This window comes from Pimephales promelas, chromosome 2 (genome assembly GCF_988280905.1).
Source record: "Pimephales promelas chromosome 2, fPimPro1.hap1.1, whole genome shotgun sequence".
In the NCBI taxonomy this organism is placed as follows: domain Eukaryota; kingdom Metazoa; phylum Chordata; class Actinopteri; order Cypriniformes; family Leuciscidae; genus Pimephales; species Pimephales promelas.
The window spans coordinates 2,344,942-2,365,926 of record NC_142770.1 but is presented as its reverse complement, the minus strand read 5'-3'; the positions used below and the strand labels follow the sequence as shown (position 1 = coordinate 2,365,926).

Here is a 20,985-nt window from a genome sequence, read left to right as displayed (position 1 = left end):
TTGTGAGAAACCAGACAGACGCTGCGTTCATGTGCTATATGGTAATTATGGTAAATACCAAAAGCAGACGTGGAAAATGCACATGAACACCCCCTCATGTGGTATTTTCTACTGGGCAACTCGTAGAATATTTTGATGGACAAGTTTCCAGATGAGATAACCTTTGAACTTTTCAAAATGGCGGAGAGCAACGCAAGAGTCGTGAATAGTAATAATATACTATTCATGATCTAGAAAATATATAGCATATTATTTACCTTTTGAGTTTTGATAAATCATTTTCTTGCTGTTGCAGATGAGTTAAGCAATCTAAAATAGTTCTAGCTAAATAACAGGTCTGGATCTCCATCTTTTTACCCCATCATTACGACAACAAAAGCACTTGAACGCAACACACTGGTAAATACCAATTCACAAGTGGAAATATCCTACTTTCCATAGCACGTGAACGCAGCATCAGTCCGAGGGCAGTTCTCCTCAGCCAATGAACAAACAGTGTGTGATTATGATTCAGGCAACATTATAGGCCAGAAGTCAGATTGGATCAGAACATTCAGAATATTATCCAGTTCATCTGGTTGAAGATCGGAGTCACGCTGGTCTGGAGCTCGAGTTTGTTGAGGATCAGTGTCGGCTGTCGTGTCGATGAGGGGAGAGTCTAGTTCACACAATCTCTGCTGACTCTTCAGGGATGCGTTGTGGTCGTGTCTAGGCTCAGGTCCACCATCTGATCTGGATACGGCCCGGATCCGGTAGATTACAGTAAACCTTTCAGCTGATTTAAACTATGCAGCCTAACATTGAGTTATAGAAGTCTATAATGTGTTTGCTAAGCCAAAGAGATGTGTTTTTACTCTAGATTTACAGTAAACTGACAGAGTGTGTCTGCTTCCCGGAGTCGGACAATGCTGTGAAGACTTCCAGAGTTTAAAGAGAGGAAAAGGATCTTCCACCAGCAGCCGATGTTGATATTTTAAGATTGCAATAGATGTGAAGGACTATAATGCGTATATAATGTGTATTTATGGTTGTGTGTGAAAATCCCAGTAAATTGGCAGTTTCAGAAAAACTCAGACCAGTCCGAAGTCGCCCCCTACACTCTAAGAAGAAAAGGTTCTATATAGAACTTTAAAGGTTCTGTCAGCACTACGTGTTTGGAACCCCTAAAAGGTTCTATACACTCTTAAAAAAAGGTTCCTCTGGGTTCTATATAGAACCCTGGGGTTCCATATTTGGCCAATAGAACCTTTTACCAAAAAAAAAAAAGGTTCTATATAGAACCATTTTGGAGTTCCATATATGAAGCGGGGGATGGAACCATTTCTGGTTCTAAATAGAACCATTTCTTCTAAGAGTGTAGGTGGCACTATTGAGGGAACAGTACGATGTACATTTTAGGACATCCTCAGATCTCAGTCATATGACAAAAGGCATGGGGCGAAACGTCAGCTCTTTTACTCACTCTTCATGAGTTCAGTTCTTGGAGAGTTGGGGAGGGGTGCGCCAGTGATTCTCTCAGCAGTCCGGACTATATCCGCTGTAGTCTTCTGAGGTCTGATTTGGTAGCTGAGATGATCCAGACAGTTATAGAAGTGCAGCGGATGCGTTCAGTGACGGCAGAGTAGAGCTGTATCAGCAGATCCTGTGGGAAGTTGAACTTCTTCAGCTGGCGAGGGAAAGTACAGTCTCTGCTGGGCCTTTTTTACAATGGAGTCAATGTGAGTGTCCCACTTCTTAAATAAGTGCTCTTGATGACCACTAGAGGAGTCTTCCCATTTCCCACAGTCACTGTGGCATTTTATTAGTCATAGAATTTTGCTCTTAACTCAGTTATTAGTGATAATTAAATAAAATAATGTAAAATAAATAGGCTTATGAAGCTCAAATACCCAACAGCATTAGTTTGAGTTATGTGGGCGTTTTAGAGAACAATTAGAGAAACTCTGAGATCAGTCTGAGAGGAGAAACAATCCAGACATTTGATCAGAAATGAAGAACAAACGTCCTGAAGAGAGTTACAGGAGAGAGCAGAGACAAACACTCTCAGGAAATCAAGACAAGATCAAACTGTTGCTTTAAGATGTTTTTAACATGTTATTGAATGTCATCATTGACTTACAGGAAGTTGAGGCGTACAGGAGCTCAAAGTGTGAAATAATCATCAGAAACAGAGTTAGACGTCACATGCATTAACACTTACAGGTATTTTATCTGATTGTAGAGTTTCTCTTCACTTTACTCTACAGAGCAGCTTCACATCAGCACGTCTGTCATTTTATCAGTTTTGAAGAGTTTGTCTTTTCATATTTGTGGACTGAAACTGATGAAGATGTTTCTCCCTGTTTTGCTCTGCTTGTGTTTCTGGCGTCTGGATGGTGAGTTTAATGTGTTTTTATGACTTCAGTTGTTTCTGTTCTGGTAACATGTAATAAATGTCTGGTTAGTTTAGTCGAGGAGGATCAACATTCACTGTTATTCTCATATAGAAATAATTAAACTATGATTTTACTGTCAGATCAAGTTTCAATTCAGCTCTAAACTCAGTTATTAGTGATTGAATAAAATAATATAAATATGAAGCTCAGGTAATCAACAGTTTTAGTTTTAGTGTGATGTTAAACATTAAAGTAAAAGTGTATTTTTTAGTTATTATTCAATATATAAATATATTTCTCTTTTCATTCATCATCTTTTATCTTTGCACTGCTGCAGAATACTAATTTCACATTGAAATGATTAAAAGTATTTTAGTGAACTTCATCAAACCAAAAACAAGAGATTTTAAAGATTTAATCTGTGAAAAACTCTGTTCTTCAGGAGGGGTTGCTGAGTTAGTGTTTGAGGGAGATTCAGTCTCTCTAAAGTCTCGTCTCACTGAAATAAAGGATGATGATGTGATTCAGTGGAAGTTTGAAGATGGAAACCCCTTTACAGTCTATGATAAAAACACTTTAATAGCAGAAATCAATAAACGGGCCGACAGATTCACTGTATATGATGATGTTCTTGATGGGAGATTCAGAGACAGACTGAAGCTGGACAATCAAACTGGATCTCTGACCATCACAAACACCACAAATGAAGATACTGGAGAATATAGACTACAGATCAACAGTGAGAGACAGATTTTCATTCTTGCTGTTATTGGTGAGTTCAAAATGGTTTCCACCTGTTTTTTTTTTTATTTAAATGAATTCACACACCATTTTGTTTTTCGCATTTTATATTGTTTATTTATAATGTAAATTAAAGCATTCAATTTAGTAAACCATTATAAAGAGATTTAACAGTATTAATCTGTGATAAACCCTGTTTCTGTTTGTTCTCTGTGTGTTTGACAGATGAAGTGAAGTCAGTGTCAGTGATGGAGGGAGATTCAGTCTCTCTAAACTCTGATCTCACTGAAATAAAGGATAATGCGATTCTGTGGAGGTTTGAAGATGGAAAAACTTTAATAGCAGAAATCTTTGAACCGTTCGACAGATTCGCTGTATATGATGATGTTCTTGATGGGAGATTCAGAGACAGACTGAAGCTGGACAAACAAACTGGATCTCTGACCATCTCACACACCACAACTGAAGATGAAGGACGTTATAGACTAGTGATGGTTTCAGGAGGAAGATTATCATCAAAAGTATTCAGAGTTTCTGTCTATAGTGAGTAGAGATCATTTTTCTTCTCTTTCAAATATTCTTATTTACTATTTATATATATTTACTATAATATAATATAGTAACGGGCAATCATAATAATTAAATCAAATATAAAAGATTTTTATCACCATCAAATGGAAAACATTTTAGTATAACATCAACTTCTTCACAGTTAACAGGAATCACAGCTTTTCTCTGTAAATAATACTGAGTTCTCTGAATATTTGGGTCTCGGGACTCTTCTAAAATAGATGATTTTACAGGATGATTTCTTTGTCTCAGAGGAAACTTCACAAAAAACACAAATACTATTTACATATTGAATTGTTTATAATTTGAGATGACAGACCGTATAAAAATCTCACTTGGAACCAAATATATTATTGTTGATTAGATTTGATCATATTTCTGTGTATTCATAAATATTAGTTGATGTCAGCGCTGATATTAGTGTTTATTGACTGATCTGGGGCTCGTTCTTCGTACGTCGCTAACTCAGTTAGCTGGATTTGATTGTTGGCGATTTGCCATGATCTTGGATCGTTTGGTTCTTCGACGCTCATCCTGGACTTGCTGTCATAGCAACAGGTCCGTCAGCTTGAACCTGCTCGCGAGCAGGCTTATTTCATGTAAACAGGATTAGATCGCGGCTGATACGGAAGTCCTTCAGCGCAGCGCGATAGTGTAGCTTAATTTCTGAGATTTATTTTTGTTTTCTCGTGAAACGATCGTCGTGAGGGTGTCGTTTAAATACATTATTATTTTTGTTGGAAATGCACATTAATGTTCGATTCGATATCGGGCTTCAACAACAGCACAAAATGTTTGCATTGCCCTAAAATTATTTGCGAGTGGCTTCCTTTACACTATTGGAGATGCGGAGAACTTGATAAGCTTTCTGTCGTGCCATTCACAAAGTAGTGCTCTTAGTTTTTTTTTTTTTTTTTTTTTTTGCCAACTTAGGGTAGGCTATATTATAATTTTTAATGAAGATAATGTAATCATGATGACCATGTCGATTATGACTTACAGTCCCTCAGGCTTAACTTACGTGATTGGTGCCATACACTGTAGACTACACACATGTTTCCCATCAAGGCCTCAATGAAGGGATTTTGTGAGCAGAAAGGGGGCTTATACAGTGCAGCCAAATTACTATTACAATTTTTAATATTCCAGATTTGGAATATTATATCACTTTTTTTAAAAGGCATTTGACTGAGTAAAATCTTTTAGATGGTGTGTGACCATGTTCTATATCACAAATCAGTGTGAAAGCAAAATGGCCAGGATCTGTGCATGACTCAAGAATTTTAAGAGATTCACATTTATGAACATTATTTGAACATGGTAAGGAAAATTATAAATATCAAACTCACGGTATTACATACACTTATGCTGAGAACTGCATTTTTTCATTAAACAGGTGATTACAACAGGATCCTGCATGGAGACAGGTGTTTTATGACCCCATTCCCTGACCCAAACCCCAGACCAGTTACAATGCAGCTCTAGGACAAGGGCACACAATGACATGAGCTTTGGCCAACTAAAGGGAAGATTTCAGGGTCTAAAAACCCTGAGGGTTGCACCTGACAGGGCCTGTGACATTGCATGTGCCATATTACACAACACTGCCAACATCAGAAAAAAAAATGTTTAATTAAGCCTAAAATAAAAGACAAGACAAATTTGCAAAACTCTATTTGCTTAGAGTTTTATTTCAATAGTTCTTTGTAAAGAAAAGCCAGTTATTCAGTCATCTTTTTAAAAGATATTATGCAAGGTCAGCAATAGTACTCTGTGTGATTTTACTCTGGAGTTTATTTTGAAGCAACTCTATTTCTAGTGCATTTTTTTCTTAGTCAAGTTCTGTTTCTCCCCCTGATTTTTGTTTTTTCAAAATACTCTATTTTCTGTTGAAGACTCATATAGGGAACAAATGCAACAAATAACAAGCAAAAGTTGTCTACACTGCCCACCCCTGTATCACTGCTGTGTGCAGACTCTTCTGTAGGCCTTTCTGTACATGTGGACTCCTGTCAGAAATAATAGGCATAGGCACAAGTAGAAATCAATTAAAGCCATCAATTAAATTAAAGTACTTCCTCCAAAGGACAGTCATCTGAGAAGTTTTCTTCACTCTCCAGTGCAATGTGATTGATAACTCATGGCAAAATATTTTTTACATTAACATAAGTTTATCAGTTTTTACTTTCAAAAGACAAAGCAATTTATCATTACTCAAGATTTAACAGCTGAAATGACTAAACCAGCCAATTTGGATTATAGGTATACTTAATTTAATGCAGCAACACATTATTTCACAGTGTTCAAAGATAATTTAAATCTCATTTCCCAGTGATGAAGGTGTTGCTGCTGCTGGTCCCTGATGTGAGTCTGGAAGAACTGAACCCAGGGATGCCCTTCACAACAGGGCAATTCACATTCAACCCAAGGGTCAGCTCTTCTGCCAGGGTCAGGAGCATCATTATTATTTTTTTCTCAGTATTTTTCCTGTTTGCTTTTATAAACAGACAATCATTTATTTAACAGTGCCTTTTTAAAAGAGACTAGTAGGCCTATAAGGCCTATAAATTTACCATTAGGCCTAAGTAGAATATTTTTGTACTTCACTTTCACCATGTCCATTATTATAGTGTGGTGACTCGACATTACAATGAACAAAGTAATTATGAAATTATGAAAATAAAAATAATAATAATAAGTTATTAAAACATCTAACATGGCCACCACAAACGCATTTCATTTGTCTTCTACTTTTTCCAGCACTCTCTCCTGACTTTTGCACACTTTGAAGTGTTCCTGGCGTTTTAATTAAAGACTGAAATTCGGCATAACCTTGCATTAAAAGCGTTTGCTCTGCTTGGGAGAAAAACTGGGCGTGTTCTTGGGCCATGCTGAACAGCCAATAGCAGCGTTGCTGATCACTGGTTCTGCTATCGATACATGTCCCCTTTTAAACCAACGCGAGAACGCGCAGTTATCTCAGATAACTCAATCCAGCGATACTAATCATAAACAACAGGTGTGTTCGAAGAACCCAATTAGCCGGATCATGATTAGCACGATGATATTATCTTGGATGTCTCATTTGATCTCGGATGTTTTAAGCAAGGTACGAAGAACGAGCCCCTGATGTCAGTTTGATGTGTTTATTCCTCAGACTCTGTCCACTGGTGTGATCCTACTGAAGCTGTGATCCGATTGGTCCTCTCTGCTCTGGTGGGCGTGGCTACCGTCATCATTGTGGTTTATGACATCAGATCCAGAAGAGCTGAATGAGATCAAGCACATATTCACACATCAGGTGCATGATTGATGATGTCATTTCTCACAAACTGATTTTGCATATATAAATGTATGTCACATATATTAATGGCTTTATATGGTAATCTTTTTCAGTATCGAAATCGCTGAACTTTAAAGGTTCTTCTGGTGTTTTTTTTTTCATAATAAATACTGATGATTATTTGAGTTTGTGCTCTCTTTCAGTGTCAAATTTTAACAATGCCACTTCATTGTTGATATTTCTCTCAGATACAAAAAAAAGAATAGAGTCACACAGATCTCACTTTAAACTGCTGTATATTTGCTGAATGTATTTTCTTGCCTTTATCAATAAAGTTTCTCACTCTGAGGTTCAAGAGTCTCTCCATGATTTATTCAGAGGAATACAAAAGTTTTGTATATTTTAAATATTTCAGCAGTGTACCATGGGCAAGTCAACCATCAGGCTGTTTAAGGAATTGGGAGTGTGAGGCCAAACCATCAAAGCCATCTCAGGTGTAGCAGAGGAAGAAGGTTGATGGCTATGGGTGAAAAGGGGAGACTCCAACTGGGCCCCTCATAGCACCTGTGGCACGTAAGGGGTACACCTGGGATGTCAAGTGCTCCAGATGAGCCCTCTGGAGGGGATTGTTTCACCTAGTCCTAAAACATAATGTTAATATTAGTATTATGAATATTATTATTATTTTTTTTAAGTTATCTGTCTGCCTGGGCTTATAATAAAGAGTTGCCTCTATTTGGGTTTTACATTTATAAAGAAAACAAAAATCAAAACAACATGTGTCAATTAGGTACTTTTATTTTTTCCATAGACATGGCAAATTGTAGCATTTTTTTTTTCTTAAAGCAGCTCATGAGCAAAAAGAATATGAATTATTAGACAAAATGCATTTGAGAAATTACAATTGGCTGTCTCAATTGAACCATGCCTTATACCAATTTATAGTGTGTGTGAGGGGGGGCTGATAGGCCTACTGTTTTTCTATATGTAATAATAAACAAACAACTTCCACCTGAGAAAATACTGATTTGGGCCACATTATAATATACTTTGAGATCACAGTGAAATACATAAACACAACATCTCGATCCTCCATTTCCTCCGACAGGGAATGATAAAGTCTTTAAATCGCTAGTGTGATTGTCTCTGTGGTCTCGTCTGAGGAGCAACTCCTCCATCTAGTGGCTCACCCTGAACTCACATGTTATCAGGAGTTATTCACTCAGATCCAGTGATTGTTACTCAAGAAAGCCACTAGATGGCGCTGTGTTCAGTGTTATGTGACGAATACACTGTGCAACGAGTAATGAAGAATAAAAGCACATGTTGAAGTGTTCAGAGAAAATAAACGGACATGTTGAGACACTTTATTCAAATCACTGAACAAATCATGATATTCGGAGTGAACTATCAGGATATTTCTCTTTTTCAGACCATTCTCTGTAAGTCAAGTCACCTTTATTTATATAGCGCTTTTTACAGTACAGACTGTTTCAAATCAGCTTTACAGAGATAACAGGAAAATAATACAGCAAAGTTTGGAGAAAGTTTTATTGTCCAACCCCTGTAGGATATAATGCAGTCCTAAGTTGACGGTATCATCCACAGACCTGTTTGCTCGATAACCAAACTGTCCAGCAAGGGTCCAGTGAGGTGGACCACCACCAGTCTTTCAAATGAACTCAAGACCACAGATGTTAAGGCAACAGGTCAGTAGTCATTCAGTCAGTGATGTTGATGTAGATGTTTATTTATTTATTTGTTTATTTGAAAAGGGACAATGTACACTAATCAACATTCACAACAAATGTAAGTGTACCCGAGTTAGCCACAGGCTAGTTTTCATCGGCAGTCCCCTTGCCAGATGTTACTAGGCATCATGTGTTGATGGGTGTATGGAGAAAAGGTCAGAAAGGGTGTGAGACTGGGTTTTTCAAACCTGCAATAAAACTTATTCAAATCGTTGTGCATCCCCACCAGGACTAAATCGTAAGTTAAATGAGTCCTGGTAGGGATGCACATCCTCACAGAAACTGATACATGATGTTACAGAATTAGTGAGCTCGTCCAGGTCGGTAGCAGCAGCATCAGTGCCCTCAACAACCCACGACGCATGTCGTGTCCATATAGTCACACACAGTACACTTCTAACAATGACCCTTAAGTTTGCAGGCCATGCAAGCTCAAACTAGGCTTTAAGTCATTTGAGCTTGTCCTGCAAATTCAACACATCTTCATTTTAACAGTTTATTTAATTTTCAATCATAGTACTGTTTGCAATGTGTTTTATCTTCTTATTTAATCGTTCGGGCTGTCTTATAATTTTTATTAACTGATGAGCCTGATGAATCGGTTCGTTTCGAAGGAAGTTGATTCGTAGTGGAAGATCTTTGCGAGCTAATTTCTCTCTTTCTTCTCCATCTTGAGAGCATATCCACAAGTTTCCGAGGGGCGCTCCTGTAAAAAATAAAGTGGGTGAAACTTCCGGCGAGGCGGCGGAAGTAGCATTCCAATGGTATTTTGTGTGTTAGTTAGCGAAGAGGCTAGCTGTTTTTCGGAGAATTATTTTACTATTTAAAGACGCAAATCTTTACGAGAGATGTCGTTACGGAGCTCAGGGACATCATGTGCTGTTCGCGGTTGTATGTATAACCGGACTAAACTAATTCAGTGGCTTAAACATGATTGTTTTGAACATAAGCTGAAAACGAAATCACAGTGATCCTACCAGAGCCCGTCTCTGATCCTGCCAACGACTGTAGTTTCCATCACCTCCCAAAAGACGACGAATCTTCCTGTGTACATTTGTTTAAATTCTTAATATTCTATAAACTCTATCAGCATGTGTTTGGCTGTTCGCTACTGATGTTACACCTAAACTCAGGATCAAAGCCTGTGTTGACAGAATACCAAATGTGCCAGTTAATGTATTCTAGTAGCACATTCATTTATAATTTTGAATAAACTCCAAAGCACAATGACTAAGTGTGTATTTTTTATTTTAATTGTTTGTCAGCTCGCACAACTGTCTGTCACCATGCCTTGATGAGTATTGATTATTAATAATGTTATTATAATACTCCCAATCAACTACTGCGGAGGGTAAAGGTACTGTTATTTCACCCTTTTTAATTTCGTTGAGGTTGTGTTCCCACATCGTTAGCTAGTTTGGATCGCTATAACTTGAATGACTGTCAACTGTTGAATGAATAAGTGTCAAGCATGTCAAATCGCGCTTTGTTTACTTCCAACCGGAAGTCGCGCCCACTTTTGACGCAAGGCATCATGGGGCGTAGGAAACTTGTGGATATTATTCATGATCTAGAAAGAAATAGCATATTATTTACCTTTTGAGTTTTGATAATTAATTTTCTTGCTGTTGCAGAAATAGTTTAACAAGTCTGGATCTCCATCTTTTTACCACATTACGACAACAAAAGTACTTGAACGCAACACACTGGTAAACACCAGTTCACAAGTGGAAAATATACTTTCCATGCACGTGAACGCATATGGAGAAATGGCTACTGATCTCCATAACGGTGGCTCACAATTTGTTGATTTTCTCCTTGATTCTGCTTAGTGTCTTCAATAATGCTCAATAATCACTCAATTAATCACTTAAATATCTCATTAACTTTATCACTCTTGAGTGTGGACTCATGCACTCCCAGGTGTGTTGATTTAACACCGGAGTTTTTGCTGTACGAAGAGCCGTATTTACCTGACAAGCTGATATCGCATTAATTATCGTTGGTGATATGTCCTCGATTTTAACGCGATTTGGCTCAGCTTAATTGTCAGTGAACTACGGCTCTTTGTAGTAAATGCCGCTCCATCTGAAAGCAGGTGGAGGTGATTTACTACTAATCAAGGAACCGGTGTTCTGACATTCCATCCTACCCGTCAGATTGTCCTACCAAGGCTTACTGCGCATGCGCACATCAATAATACGTCATTTTTTGTCACGCTGAACAACACGCCCATAATATTTTACTACTTGCGCGAGATCTTCTTCATCTGAGGTAAGTTTTTCACTATTTTTGTCAATTACTATACAAAGATATATAGCAGTAATGAGAACTGTTTACTCTCACATTCATACAAAGCAAATTCATATTAGCATTTTTTTCATGAAAACATTAACGTAAAATCATTCTACTCGTTTATTTCATACTGGTAGGACAATCTGATGAGGCATTTTGCACTGTAAAATCATACTACTCGTTTATTTCATACTGGTAGCACAATCTGATGAGGTATTTTGCAACGTAAAATCATCCTATCGTTTATTTCATAGGACAATCTGAAGAGGTAACGTTACTTTGCACTGTAAAATCACCGTAACATGGCCTAATAAGAAAATTCGGCAAAGTTACACAGAAATATTTTATGTAACTTAGTCACAGACGCGAAGCAGAAACGCTCAGTAGGATTTTACGACGAGGTAGGATGAACCGATATGGCTATAATTTTGCGCTACGGTAGGAAAATCTGACAAGGTAGGACAGATCGACAGAACACCGGCTTTACTGACGAGATGCGCATAACCCAGGGGAAAAAATAACATTTGAGCCTTACTTTGTCACACAGAAACATTTATTTTATTTTATTTTTTTACTTTTTTGTAAAATGGTGCTTGTGGCGAACATTATTTGAAGACTTTTACATTTTGTTTTTCAAAATAAATTACGCCCAGCTATATGCCTCAAACACGTGGCCGAAGCCGCTCATGAGGTCACTGAGGCGCGGACCTGTGTATGTTTACGAGATTTACTCTGTGAAGTAATTGCCTAATGTGTTGACTCTTCTTTGGTAGGCCTACACAGATATTGCGCAACATCAAGATAAAACAGACAACCTCATCTGAGCTGAGTTCAGTCGTCATCTGACCGCTCGTCATGGTCAAAAAAATATTTGAGATGACCAATCAAATCAAAGAATACAGGCTTTTTTTTTCACAGAAACTGCTAAGTGCAAATTTCAACATGATGCTTCAGTTAGCACTGGCCAGCTGGTGGCGCTGTGTCTATAACTACATTTAGGCATGTAGAGTCTTCAGGCCAGGGCATTATCAAACATGTGAAGTGAGGGAGATTGGATATTACATGCTTGAGTTACAACAACTTCCTGTTTAATGCTGATAATAGCATGCTTTAGCACTTAGCTAAGAACATGAGTTATTTAAAAAAAGAAAGTTATTTTTCTCAGATTCATCTAAATATTAAACTCTGAAATTATGAACAAGCATCTCATTAAATTTTCCCAAGTCCAAAACTTTCTGGAAACCAAATGATATTTCTCTGAAAAAACTCTGTATTTGCATTAATGTGCACTAATGGATTTTGTTGTAACAACACAGGCAAACATTATATATATGATTTAGTGGCTTTTGAGTCAACTTAACCCGGCAATGGTTTTTCTCATTTATTTTATCTGTACTAACATCAGTGTGTCTGGTTTGATCTGTACTAACATCAGTGTGTCTGGTTTGATCTGTCGGTGGATAAACAGCTTCTGCTGGATGTTTGTCGTCTCTGTGTGTGTCAGTATTTTGTGGCTGAAGCGTTTCTTTAACTCCTCTAACAATCTTCCACTCCACACAAGTGAATAAGAGTCACAGGTCAAATATGATTGACAGCTCACAGCACTAAATAACACACCAGATATCTAATCCAATATTTCTAATCCAATATCTCTTCTGCTATTAGTTTTGATTCAGGGCCAGAATTCATTTATAAATGTGAGATCAGCAAAAGCTCGTTGATGTTCGTGATGTTAAAGGAGACGAGTGTGTGAGCGGAAACTAACTGAGGTTGGGGGAGGATTCACACACTGATAAATATCAGTTCAGTCGTGTTTACAGCAAGTGTTTTCAGACATTTTAAGGGTTGCGGTCATGGGTTTTTCAGTGAATCGATAAATAAAATGTTGCTCAAATTAGTTTAGTTCTGTTTGTTGGAAATGTTTTGTAGGAATGTAGGAGGCCTAAACCGGGCGGACATCGAAGATCACATCCCATCCTGTGAGAGAGGAGTCAATGAGACGAACAGCTCGACTGTGACAGTGACGGTGGTGTCGGTCGAGGTAGTCTTGTGACGGCAACACAAGCGTGGGACTCGAGGTGATACCAGGGTCTTCCACAGAGAAAGAGTGTGAAAAAGGATTGTATTTTTTCCCGAAATCTAAGCGTTTTTATTTTTCCGAGGTTTTCCATTCAATCCAGATTATTTCTTTTCAAATAAATAAATAAATAATAATAATTAAAAAAACATTAAACAACAACAGGATTTTCAAGCTGATACGTAGGACTTCCGGATTCTGTGATCTTTGTGCACTGCCACTTCCGTTGAATTCCCGATCTCGCTGGCGAACTGATGAAGGACTACACTAAGTTTATTTATACGGCATCCCTGGTAAATTAGTCTGATTCACTAAAGTGCCGGCTGCAAACAAACGCGCTAACAGGGAACGTTCCCAGAACATTCACTAACGTTCTTTAAAAGTTGTGTAAATGTTAGGACAAAACGTTATTAAAATAATGTTTTCGGAACGTTCATATAACATTATTAACGTTCTTGTAACGTTGAGAGAAAACGTTCTTAGAACAACGTTCTTGGAACGTCTTTATCACGTTATTTGTATTTGATGAACGTTCTCATTACGTTGATAAAAAACGTTCTTAGAACAACGTTATCGGAACGTCTTTATCAGGTTATTTGTGTTTGATAAACGTTCTCATAACGTTCCAGCAACATTATGCTAACCTTAGGATAACGTTCTAACAACATTATGCTAACGTTCCAGCAACGTTCTGCAAACATTAAGACACCGTTCCAGCAACGTTAAGCAAACTGGACATTTCCACGTTTTTAGAACATTTTAAATTAACGTTCCCACAACCAAAATGGAACGTTAGAAAAACGTTCTCAGAACCTAACTTTGTTAGCTTACAGTTTTAATCCACTTCTTCCTTATACTCAATTCAGTCGGGAATCCATGAAAACTTAAGTAGGGTTGGCGTTGTTGGTTAGATTTACAAAGTGGAACAGAGCAGTGACATAAATAGCATTGGTCTCAGACATTGTTGAACTGCGTCGGAAGTGGACATGCACAAAGTTGACAAATCCCGCCCATGAAACCCGGAAGCGTGATAATCCCCTATATGAGGAACTCTTTTGCTCATTTGTCTCATCTCTGACATTTTGCAATCTTTATAAATGATAATAAATGATTCTTTAGCCCTTTTTTCAGGTCAGAGCATCAAAATCTCAAAATTTCCTGATTCTGACACCAAATTGTTGTGGCAAAAATCCTGTCAAACATCATCACTGCATAAGAGACACTCATAAGAGTCAAATTAATAAAGAAAGAGAAGTATTTATTCTTGCAAGAATAGGCCCAGTCGCCAACACTGTCTATTCTTGGGTCTGGTGGTGCTGGGATTGTGGCACGTTGTGGCTGAGTTCGCTTTCAGGTGCGCTGATATTTGCACTAAGTCTTGATCACTTGAGTTGGGGGTATTTATTTATTACTTTATGTTCAGCAGTAACAACATGTTAGCAGGTGTGTGAATATCTCTTCTGCTATTAGTTTTGATTCAGGGTCAGAATTCATTTGTAAATGTGAGATCAGCAAAATCTTGTTGATGTTCGTGATGTTAAAGGAGACGAGTGTGTGAGCGGAAACTAACTGATGTTGGGGGAGGATTCACACACTGATAAATATCTCAGTTCAGTCGTGTTTCAGGTCAATCTGAGTGTTTCAGACATTAAGAGTTACTATCGTGGGCTTTTCAGTGAACCGATGAAGAAGATGTTTCTCAAATTAGTTTTGCTCTGCTTGTGTTTGTGGCGTCTGGATGGTGAGTTTAAATGTGTTTTCATGACTTCAGTTGTTTCTGTTCTGATGTGATAAATTACTGGTTAAATTAGTCAGAAAGGATTAACATTCACTGTTATTCTCATTTAAATTATATTATTAATATTATCATGAAATAATTATTTTTTCAAGTCACTTTTCAATTATCATCTTTTGTCTTTGAACTGCTGCAGAATATTATTAATTTTACATTTAAATGATTAAAGTATTTTAGCGAAGCTTCATCAAACCAACATCAAGAGATTTTAAAGATTTAATCTGTGAAAAACTCTGTTCTTCAGGAGGGTTTGCTGATGATGTAGTGGAGTCAGTGTCAGTGAAGGAGGGAGATTCAGTCTCTCTAGACTCTGACACTGAAATAAAGGATGATGATGTGATTCAGTGGATGTTTGAAAACACTTTAATAGCAGAAATCAATGTAACGGCCGACAGATTCACTGTATATGATGATGATCTTGATGGGAGATTCAGAGACAGACTGAAGCTGGACAATCAAACTGGATCTCTGACCATCACAAACATCACAACTGAACATTATGGATATTATGAACTACAGATCAACAGTGAGATCAAGAGATTCAGACTCCATGTCTACGGTGAGTCAAATATTTTGATTGAGCTGTTTTATATTTTAATCATCATGTCTACAGCGAGTAAACCTTTTGAGTGATACGGTCTTAAATTTGGGATTTGGAATGTTCAGTGATGATGTCACATAACTGTCAGATTTAAACTGTTCAGACAATTTGAACTGCGGCACAAAAAACATGGCGACGCCCATCTCAAATTTTAAATCAAGAACATGACGCTTCGCCATGGAAACAATAAGCGGGAAACGTTCTAAAATAAATGACGCCTTAAAAAAGAAAAACAAAATTCACCCAGTCAGAATTAGTGATGGGCGATACCAGTGATTTTGTTTTCGATACGATACTTTCAATGCCAGTATCGCCAATACCGGTACCAATACGATACCTCTAAACTGAACTTTTGATTTTGAAAATGTCTTAAATTATTGAATTACTAATTAATGATACCCATTAAACATTATAGAGCTCGAGAAACCCGGAAAAAAACGTGAGGGTTGACAGCTAACGTTACTAACTACACTTTTGAAACACATAAAATTGGTAACGCTTTAGATTACAGCCCGCAAGTACTGCGTATTTAAAATAATTTACAGTGTAACTTTCTGTAATTATAGTGTACCTACAACATGTAAAGTTTTAGGAATAAAGGAGTAATAACCAGAAGAATTAACAAATGATTTATACTGTAAGAACTAAGGGTTTATTATTCTACTATTATGAGACAACACAATCTTACACTGCAAACCTTCTTCTACAAATTATAGGGTTCATATCTGCATTTATACTTTCTTTAAACAAAAGTGCCCTGAGAACTAAAACTATTGCAACTTTTGCTTTAATACTGGAGAAATAAACTCTTGTTCATGTAGTTACAGAGTAAGTGTGATGTATGCGGGCTGTACATTAGTGTTGCTTGTTACTCTTTTGTTCCTTAATACAAAAACTTTATTTTCTTTATTATTTTCTATTACATATATAAATATGGTCAATTTTTGTTATTTTTCCATGTATAAATCTTTTGTTCATCATTGTTTGTCTTTGCATTGCTGGAGAATATTATTAATTTCACATTTAAATGTTTAGAAGTATTTTAGTGAAGCTTCATCAAACCAACATCAAGAGATTTTAAAGCTTTAATCTGTGAAAAACTCTGTTCTTCAGGAGCGGTTCGCGATTTTGGGCCACTGCCAGTGTCAGTGTTTGTGTTTGAGGGAGATTCAGTCTCTCTAAACTCTGACACTGAAATAAAGGATGATGATGTGATTCTGTGGAGGTTTGAAGATGGAAAAACTTTAATAGCAGAAATCAATAAACGGGCCGACAGATTCACTGTATATGATGATGTTCTTGATGGGAGATTCAGAGACAGACTGAAGCTGGACAAACAAACTGGATCTCTGACCATCACAAACACCACAACTGAACATGAAGGAGATTATAATCTACTGATCAACAGAAATATCAGAGAGAGTTTCAGACTCTTTGTCTTCGGTGAGTTTAATATCAGTTTCACCTGTTTTATATTTTAATCAGATACAATTAATAATTCAAACTCCATTTTGCTTTTGGTGTTTAATGATGATATTCATTTAAATCTAAAATTTCAAACTATTTACTTTTATAAACTATTAACTGATCATCTTAATCTGTGACACACTCTATTTCTGTTTATTCTCTCTCTCTCTCTGTGTGTGTGTGTGTGTGTGTGTGTGTGGTGATTTAGGACTGAAGTCAGTGATGGAGGGAGATTCAGTCTCTATAAACTCTCGTCTCACTGAAATAAAGGATAATGATGTGATTCAGTGGAGTTTTGAAAATGGAGACACTTTAATAGCAGAAATCTATAAACGGTCCGACAGATTCACTGTATATGATGATGTTCTTGATGGGAGATTCAGAGACAGACTGAAGCTGGACAATCAAACTGGATCTCTGACCATCACAAACACCACAACTGAACATACTGGAGTTTATAATCTACAGATCAACAGTAAGATCAAGAGATTCATTGATGAAATGAGGTTTATTCTCGCTGTCATTGGTGAGTTAAAAAAAAAATGTTTCCACCTTTTTTTAATTACACAATAAGAGCCCGATGTGGCGTTGGTGTCACAAACACTGGTGATCATCTGAAAAGATTTTTTGAAAAGATTGAAGATTTTTTTAAGCATTATACCTCATTTTCGAACCAGGAAGTCCCTAAGGGACAATTAGGGAACACCCAGGTTCAGTCATGTGACAATGTGTGCATTTTTGTTGCCACAGTAACATTTCCAAAATGGTGGCCTGTCTGATGTGCACATGTTGCAGTGTCAGCAATTAAAAAAAACACTTGTTTTTGTAATTAAAGGTATGTTTCAACACATGCAACAATTCTAATGTTTTAATAACATAACCTAGATTACACTTGACCTGATTTTAAAACATGTCTTGTACAAATATAAAACAAGTATTGAAAATGTTGTTGTGATACATGTGTCACATCGGTCTTTAACCTTAAAACAGTAGGTGGAATTTTGATGTGACGTATGTGTCACATTAAGAAAAATGGTCCTGACCATTTTTTCACCAGAAAAATGACCTGCTCAAATAATTTAGCTGATACAATTATTTTAGTGTTATATATATTCTGCTGCTCAGTTCAAAGCAACAAAGAAAAAAAAAAGTCAAATTAATAACATTGTTAAAGGGCAACTCAACCCCTGGTCAGAGCCTGACTCCACCCACTGGCAATATTTGAGAAATGCTGGAAAAGTGGTCAAGACGGGTCTCTCTGTAGGCAGGGGTGTGGTTAGCTTGTGCCTGCTTACATCACAGGGCACCACAACTTCCAATAGGAAAATTCAACTGCAGTAGCCACCGTTCAACCTGAAGAGGGCAGCACGTTTTTACACCATATATTGTAGAATTAAAACACTTTATACCCAAATGTCCAAATTCAATGAACAGCAATAATAAAGCCCCAGTCTTACAGATCACTAAAAAAACAAAAACTAACTAAAAAAAGTTGTTTTAGGGTTTTCCCTTTAATGAAATGTATTTTTGAAAATATAATGCAACTAAAGCAGGTATGCAAGACATGGTATAAAACGCCATATTTATTTTTATTCAGTTTGCACATTTTTGAGTTGTGAAAAAACAATCTAAAAAACTGTTTAAACTGTATATATACCTGAAGAGGTCACAGTTATGTGGTTTTGAAATATGTGGCAAAGCAAACAAAATGCTTTTTTTATCTTCCCAGAAAAGTTATAACTTTGAAAATGTTGTGGAAAAGAAAATAAACCGAAAAAAATGTAATTTAGCAAGAAAACTGACAAAATTTATTTATTTTCCAAATGAGAAATAAAAGCTCAATGTGACATATATGTAACATAAATAAATGCCCAATGTGACATAAACTGTATATGTAACATTACAGATCTTTGACAAGGAGTGGTTGTATTTAATTTAAATGGTCCATATAGTCTGTTTTATATGCTGCCCCATAATTTTCCTAAGGGGAAATTGGTCCGGGTTCTTATGGGTTAAACAAATTCATACACCATTTTGTTTTTGTTATTTTATATTGTTTATTGTTCATGTAAATTTTAAACCATTCCCTTGAATAAATTATTATAAAGTGATTTAACAGTATTAATCTGTGATAAACCCTGTTTCTGTTTGTTCTCTGTGTGTTTGACAGATGAAGTGAAGTCAGTGTCAGTGATGGAGGGAGATTCAGTCTCTATAAACTCTAATCACACGGAAATAAAGGATTATAATGTGATTCTGTGGAGATTTGAAGATGGAAAGACTTTAATAGCAGTAATCTATAAACAGTCCGACAGATTCACTGTATATGATGATGATCTTGATGGGAGATTCAGAGACAGACTGAAGCTGGACAATCAAACTGGATCTCTGACCATCACAAACATCACAACTGAAGATACTGGAGATTATAGACTACTGATGTTTTCAGGAGGAAGATTATTATCAAAAATATTCAGAGTTTCTGTCTATAGTGAGTAGAGATCCTTTGTCTCCTCAAATATTCTTATTAACAATTAACATATTGAATTGTTGAATCGTTTATAGTTTGAGATGGCAGACCGTATAAAAAACTCACTTGGAACCGAATATATTATTTTTGATTAGATTTGATCATATTTCTGTGTATTCAGAAATATCAAATCAAATCCTTTTATTGTCACACAACCATATACACAAGTGCAACAGTGGGTGAAATTTTTGGGTGCAATTCCGAGCCACATGTAGCAGTCATGAAATGATGGACATATAACAGTTTACAGTAAACATCCGATAGATTTACACATCTAATGTGTGCGCACAATTACTCACAGTACCATATACAAACACAAAGACAGTCCGGATGGTTTCGATGGTTCTGGTGTAGAACTGTGTGGCGGTTCATCCCAAACTTCCTCAGCCGAAGAACAGGTGCTGATGAGACTTCTTCACGATGGCCTCGGTGTGGACAACCCGGTTTCATCCCAAGACGTCATATAACTGACGTTTTGGGACGTCTTTTGACCATACTTTTTAGGGCCCCCTTAAACGTCGGTAGATGAGGTTATGGGATCCTAACTCTACCCCAGACCTAAACCTAACCCTAAACCTAACCCGTCACCTACCTGACGTTAAAGGTAAAGCGTCAGTTGTATGACGGCCCGGGATCGCCATCTAGCGACGTTTAAGGGGGCCCTAAAAAGGCGGATATTGACGTATGGTCAAAATACGTCCCAAAACGTCAGTTATATGACTTTTTGGGATGAGACTGTGTTAGTGTGGACGGACCATGTGACACTGAGGAACTTGAAACTGCTGACTCTCTCCACCGGTGCGCCATTGATGCTGATCTCTGTCGTTCCTCCTGAAGTCGACCACTAGCTCCTTGGTTTGATGATGTTGAGGGAGAGGTTGTTATCCTGACACACAATGTGTCAGAGATTAGTTATCATTAGTTAATATTAGCTGTCAGCGCTGACATTAGTGTTTATTGACTGATCTGATGTCAGTTTGATGTGTTTATTCCTCAGACTCTGTCCACTGGTGTGATCCTACTGAAGCTGTGATCCGATTGGTCCTCTCTGCTCTGGTGGGCGTGGCTACTGTCAGCATTCTGGTTTATGACATCAGATCCAGAAGAGCTGAACGAGATCAAGCACATATTCACACATCAGGTGCATGATTGATGATGTCATTTCTCACAAACTGATTTGCCATATTTATTTGTGAGGTTTATTACTTTTTGGCTTTATATTTTTTTATCTTTTCTACTGAAATCTAAAGCAGAACGCTGAACTTTAAAGGTTCTTCAAGTGTGTTATTTGCTCTTCTGGTGTTTTTTTTTTCATAATAAATACTGAATAATTGAGCTTGACGATTTTTGAGGTTTAAAAAACATCTTATTTGTAAGGCTTTATTGTTGATATTTCTCTCAGATAATAAAGAGACACAGATCTCACTTTAAACTGCTGTATATTTGCTGTATGTATTTTCTTGCCTTTATCAATAAAGTTTCTCACTCTGAGGTTCAAGA

General features: G+C 37.0%; 1 protein-coding gene and 1 pseudogene across 2 annotated transcripts; both read left to right on the top strand.

The window, feature by feature from the left end:
* Positions 1–1,199: 1,199 nt before the first annotated feature.
* On the top strand, positions 1,200–6,995 carry LOC148995699 (uncharacterized; annotated as a pseudogene). The gene is made up of 4 exons (XR_016146026.1): positions 1,200–2,375; positions 2,818–3,147; positions 3,342–3,659; positions 6,844–6,995. The product of XR_016146026.1 is annotated as an uncharacterized LOC148995699 (transcript).
* A 1,242-nt stretch (positions 6,996–8,237) lies between these two features.
* LOC120486366 (uncharacterized) lies at positions 8,238–20,977 on the top strand. The gene is made up of 8 exons (XM_089121712.1): positions 8,238–8,411; positions 8,578–8,678; positions 12,945–14,833; positions 15,132–15,446; positions 16,602–16,931; positions 17,164–17,481; positions 19,126–19,446; positions 20,483–20,977. The coding sequence occupies exons 3-8, from the start codon at positions 14,665–14,667 to the stop codon at positions 20,632–20,634; spliced, it is 1,605 nt and encodes a 534-aa protein (XP_088977838.1). The 5' UTR covers positions 8,238–8,411; positions 8,578–8,678; positions 12,945–14,664; the 3' UTR covers positions 20,635–20,977.
* The last annotated feature ends 8 nt before the right edge of the window (positions 20,978–20,985 follow it).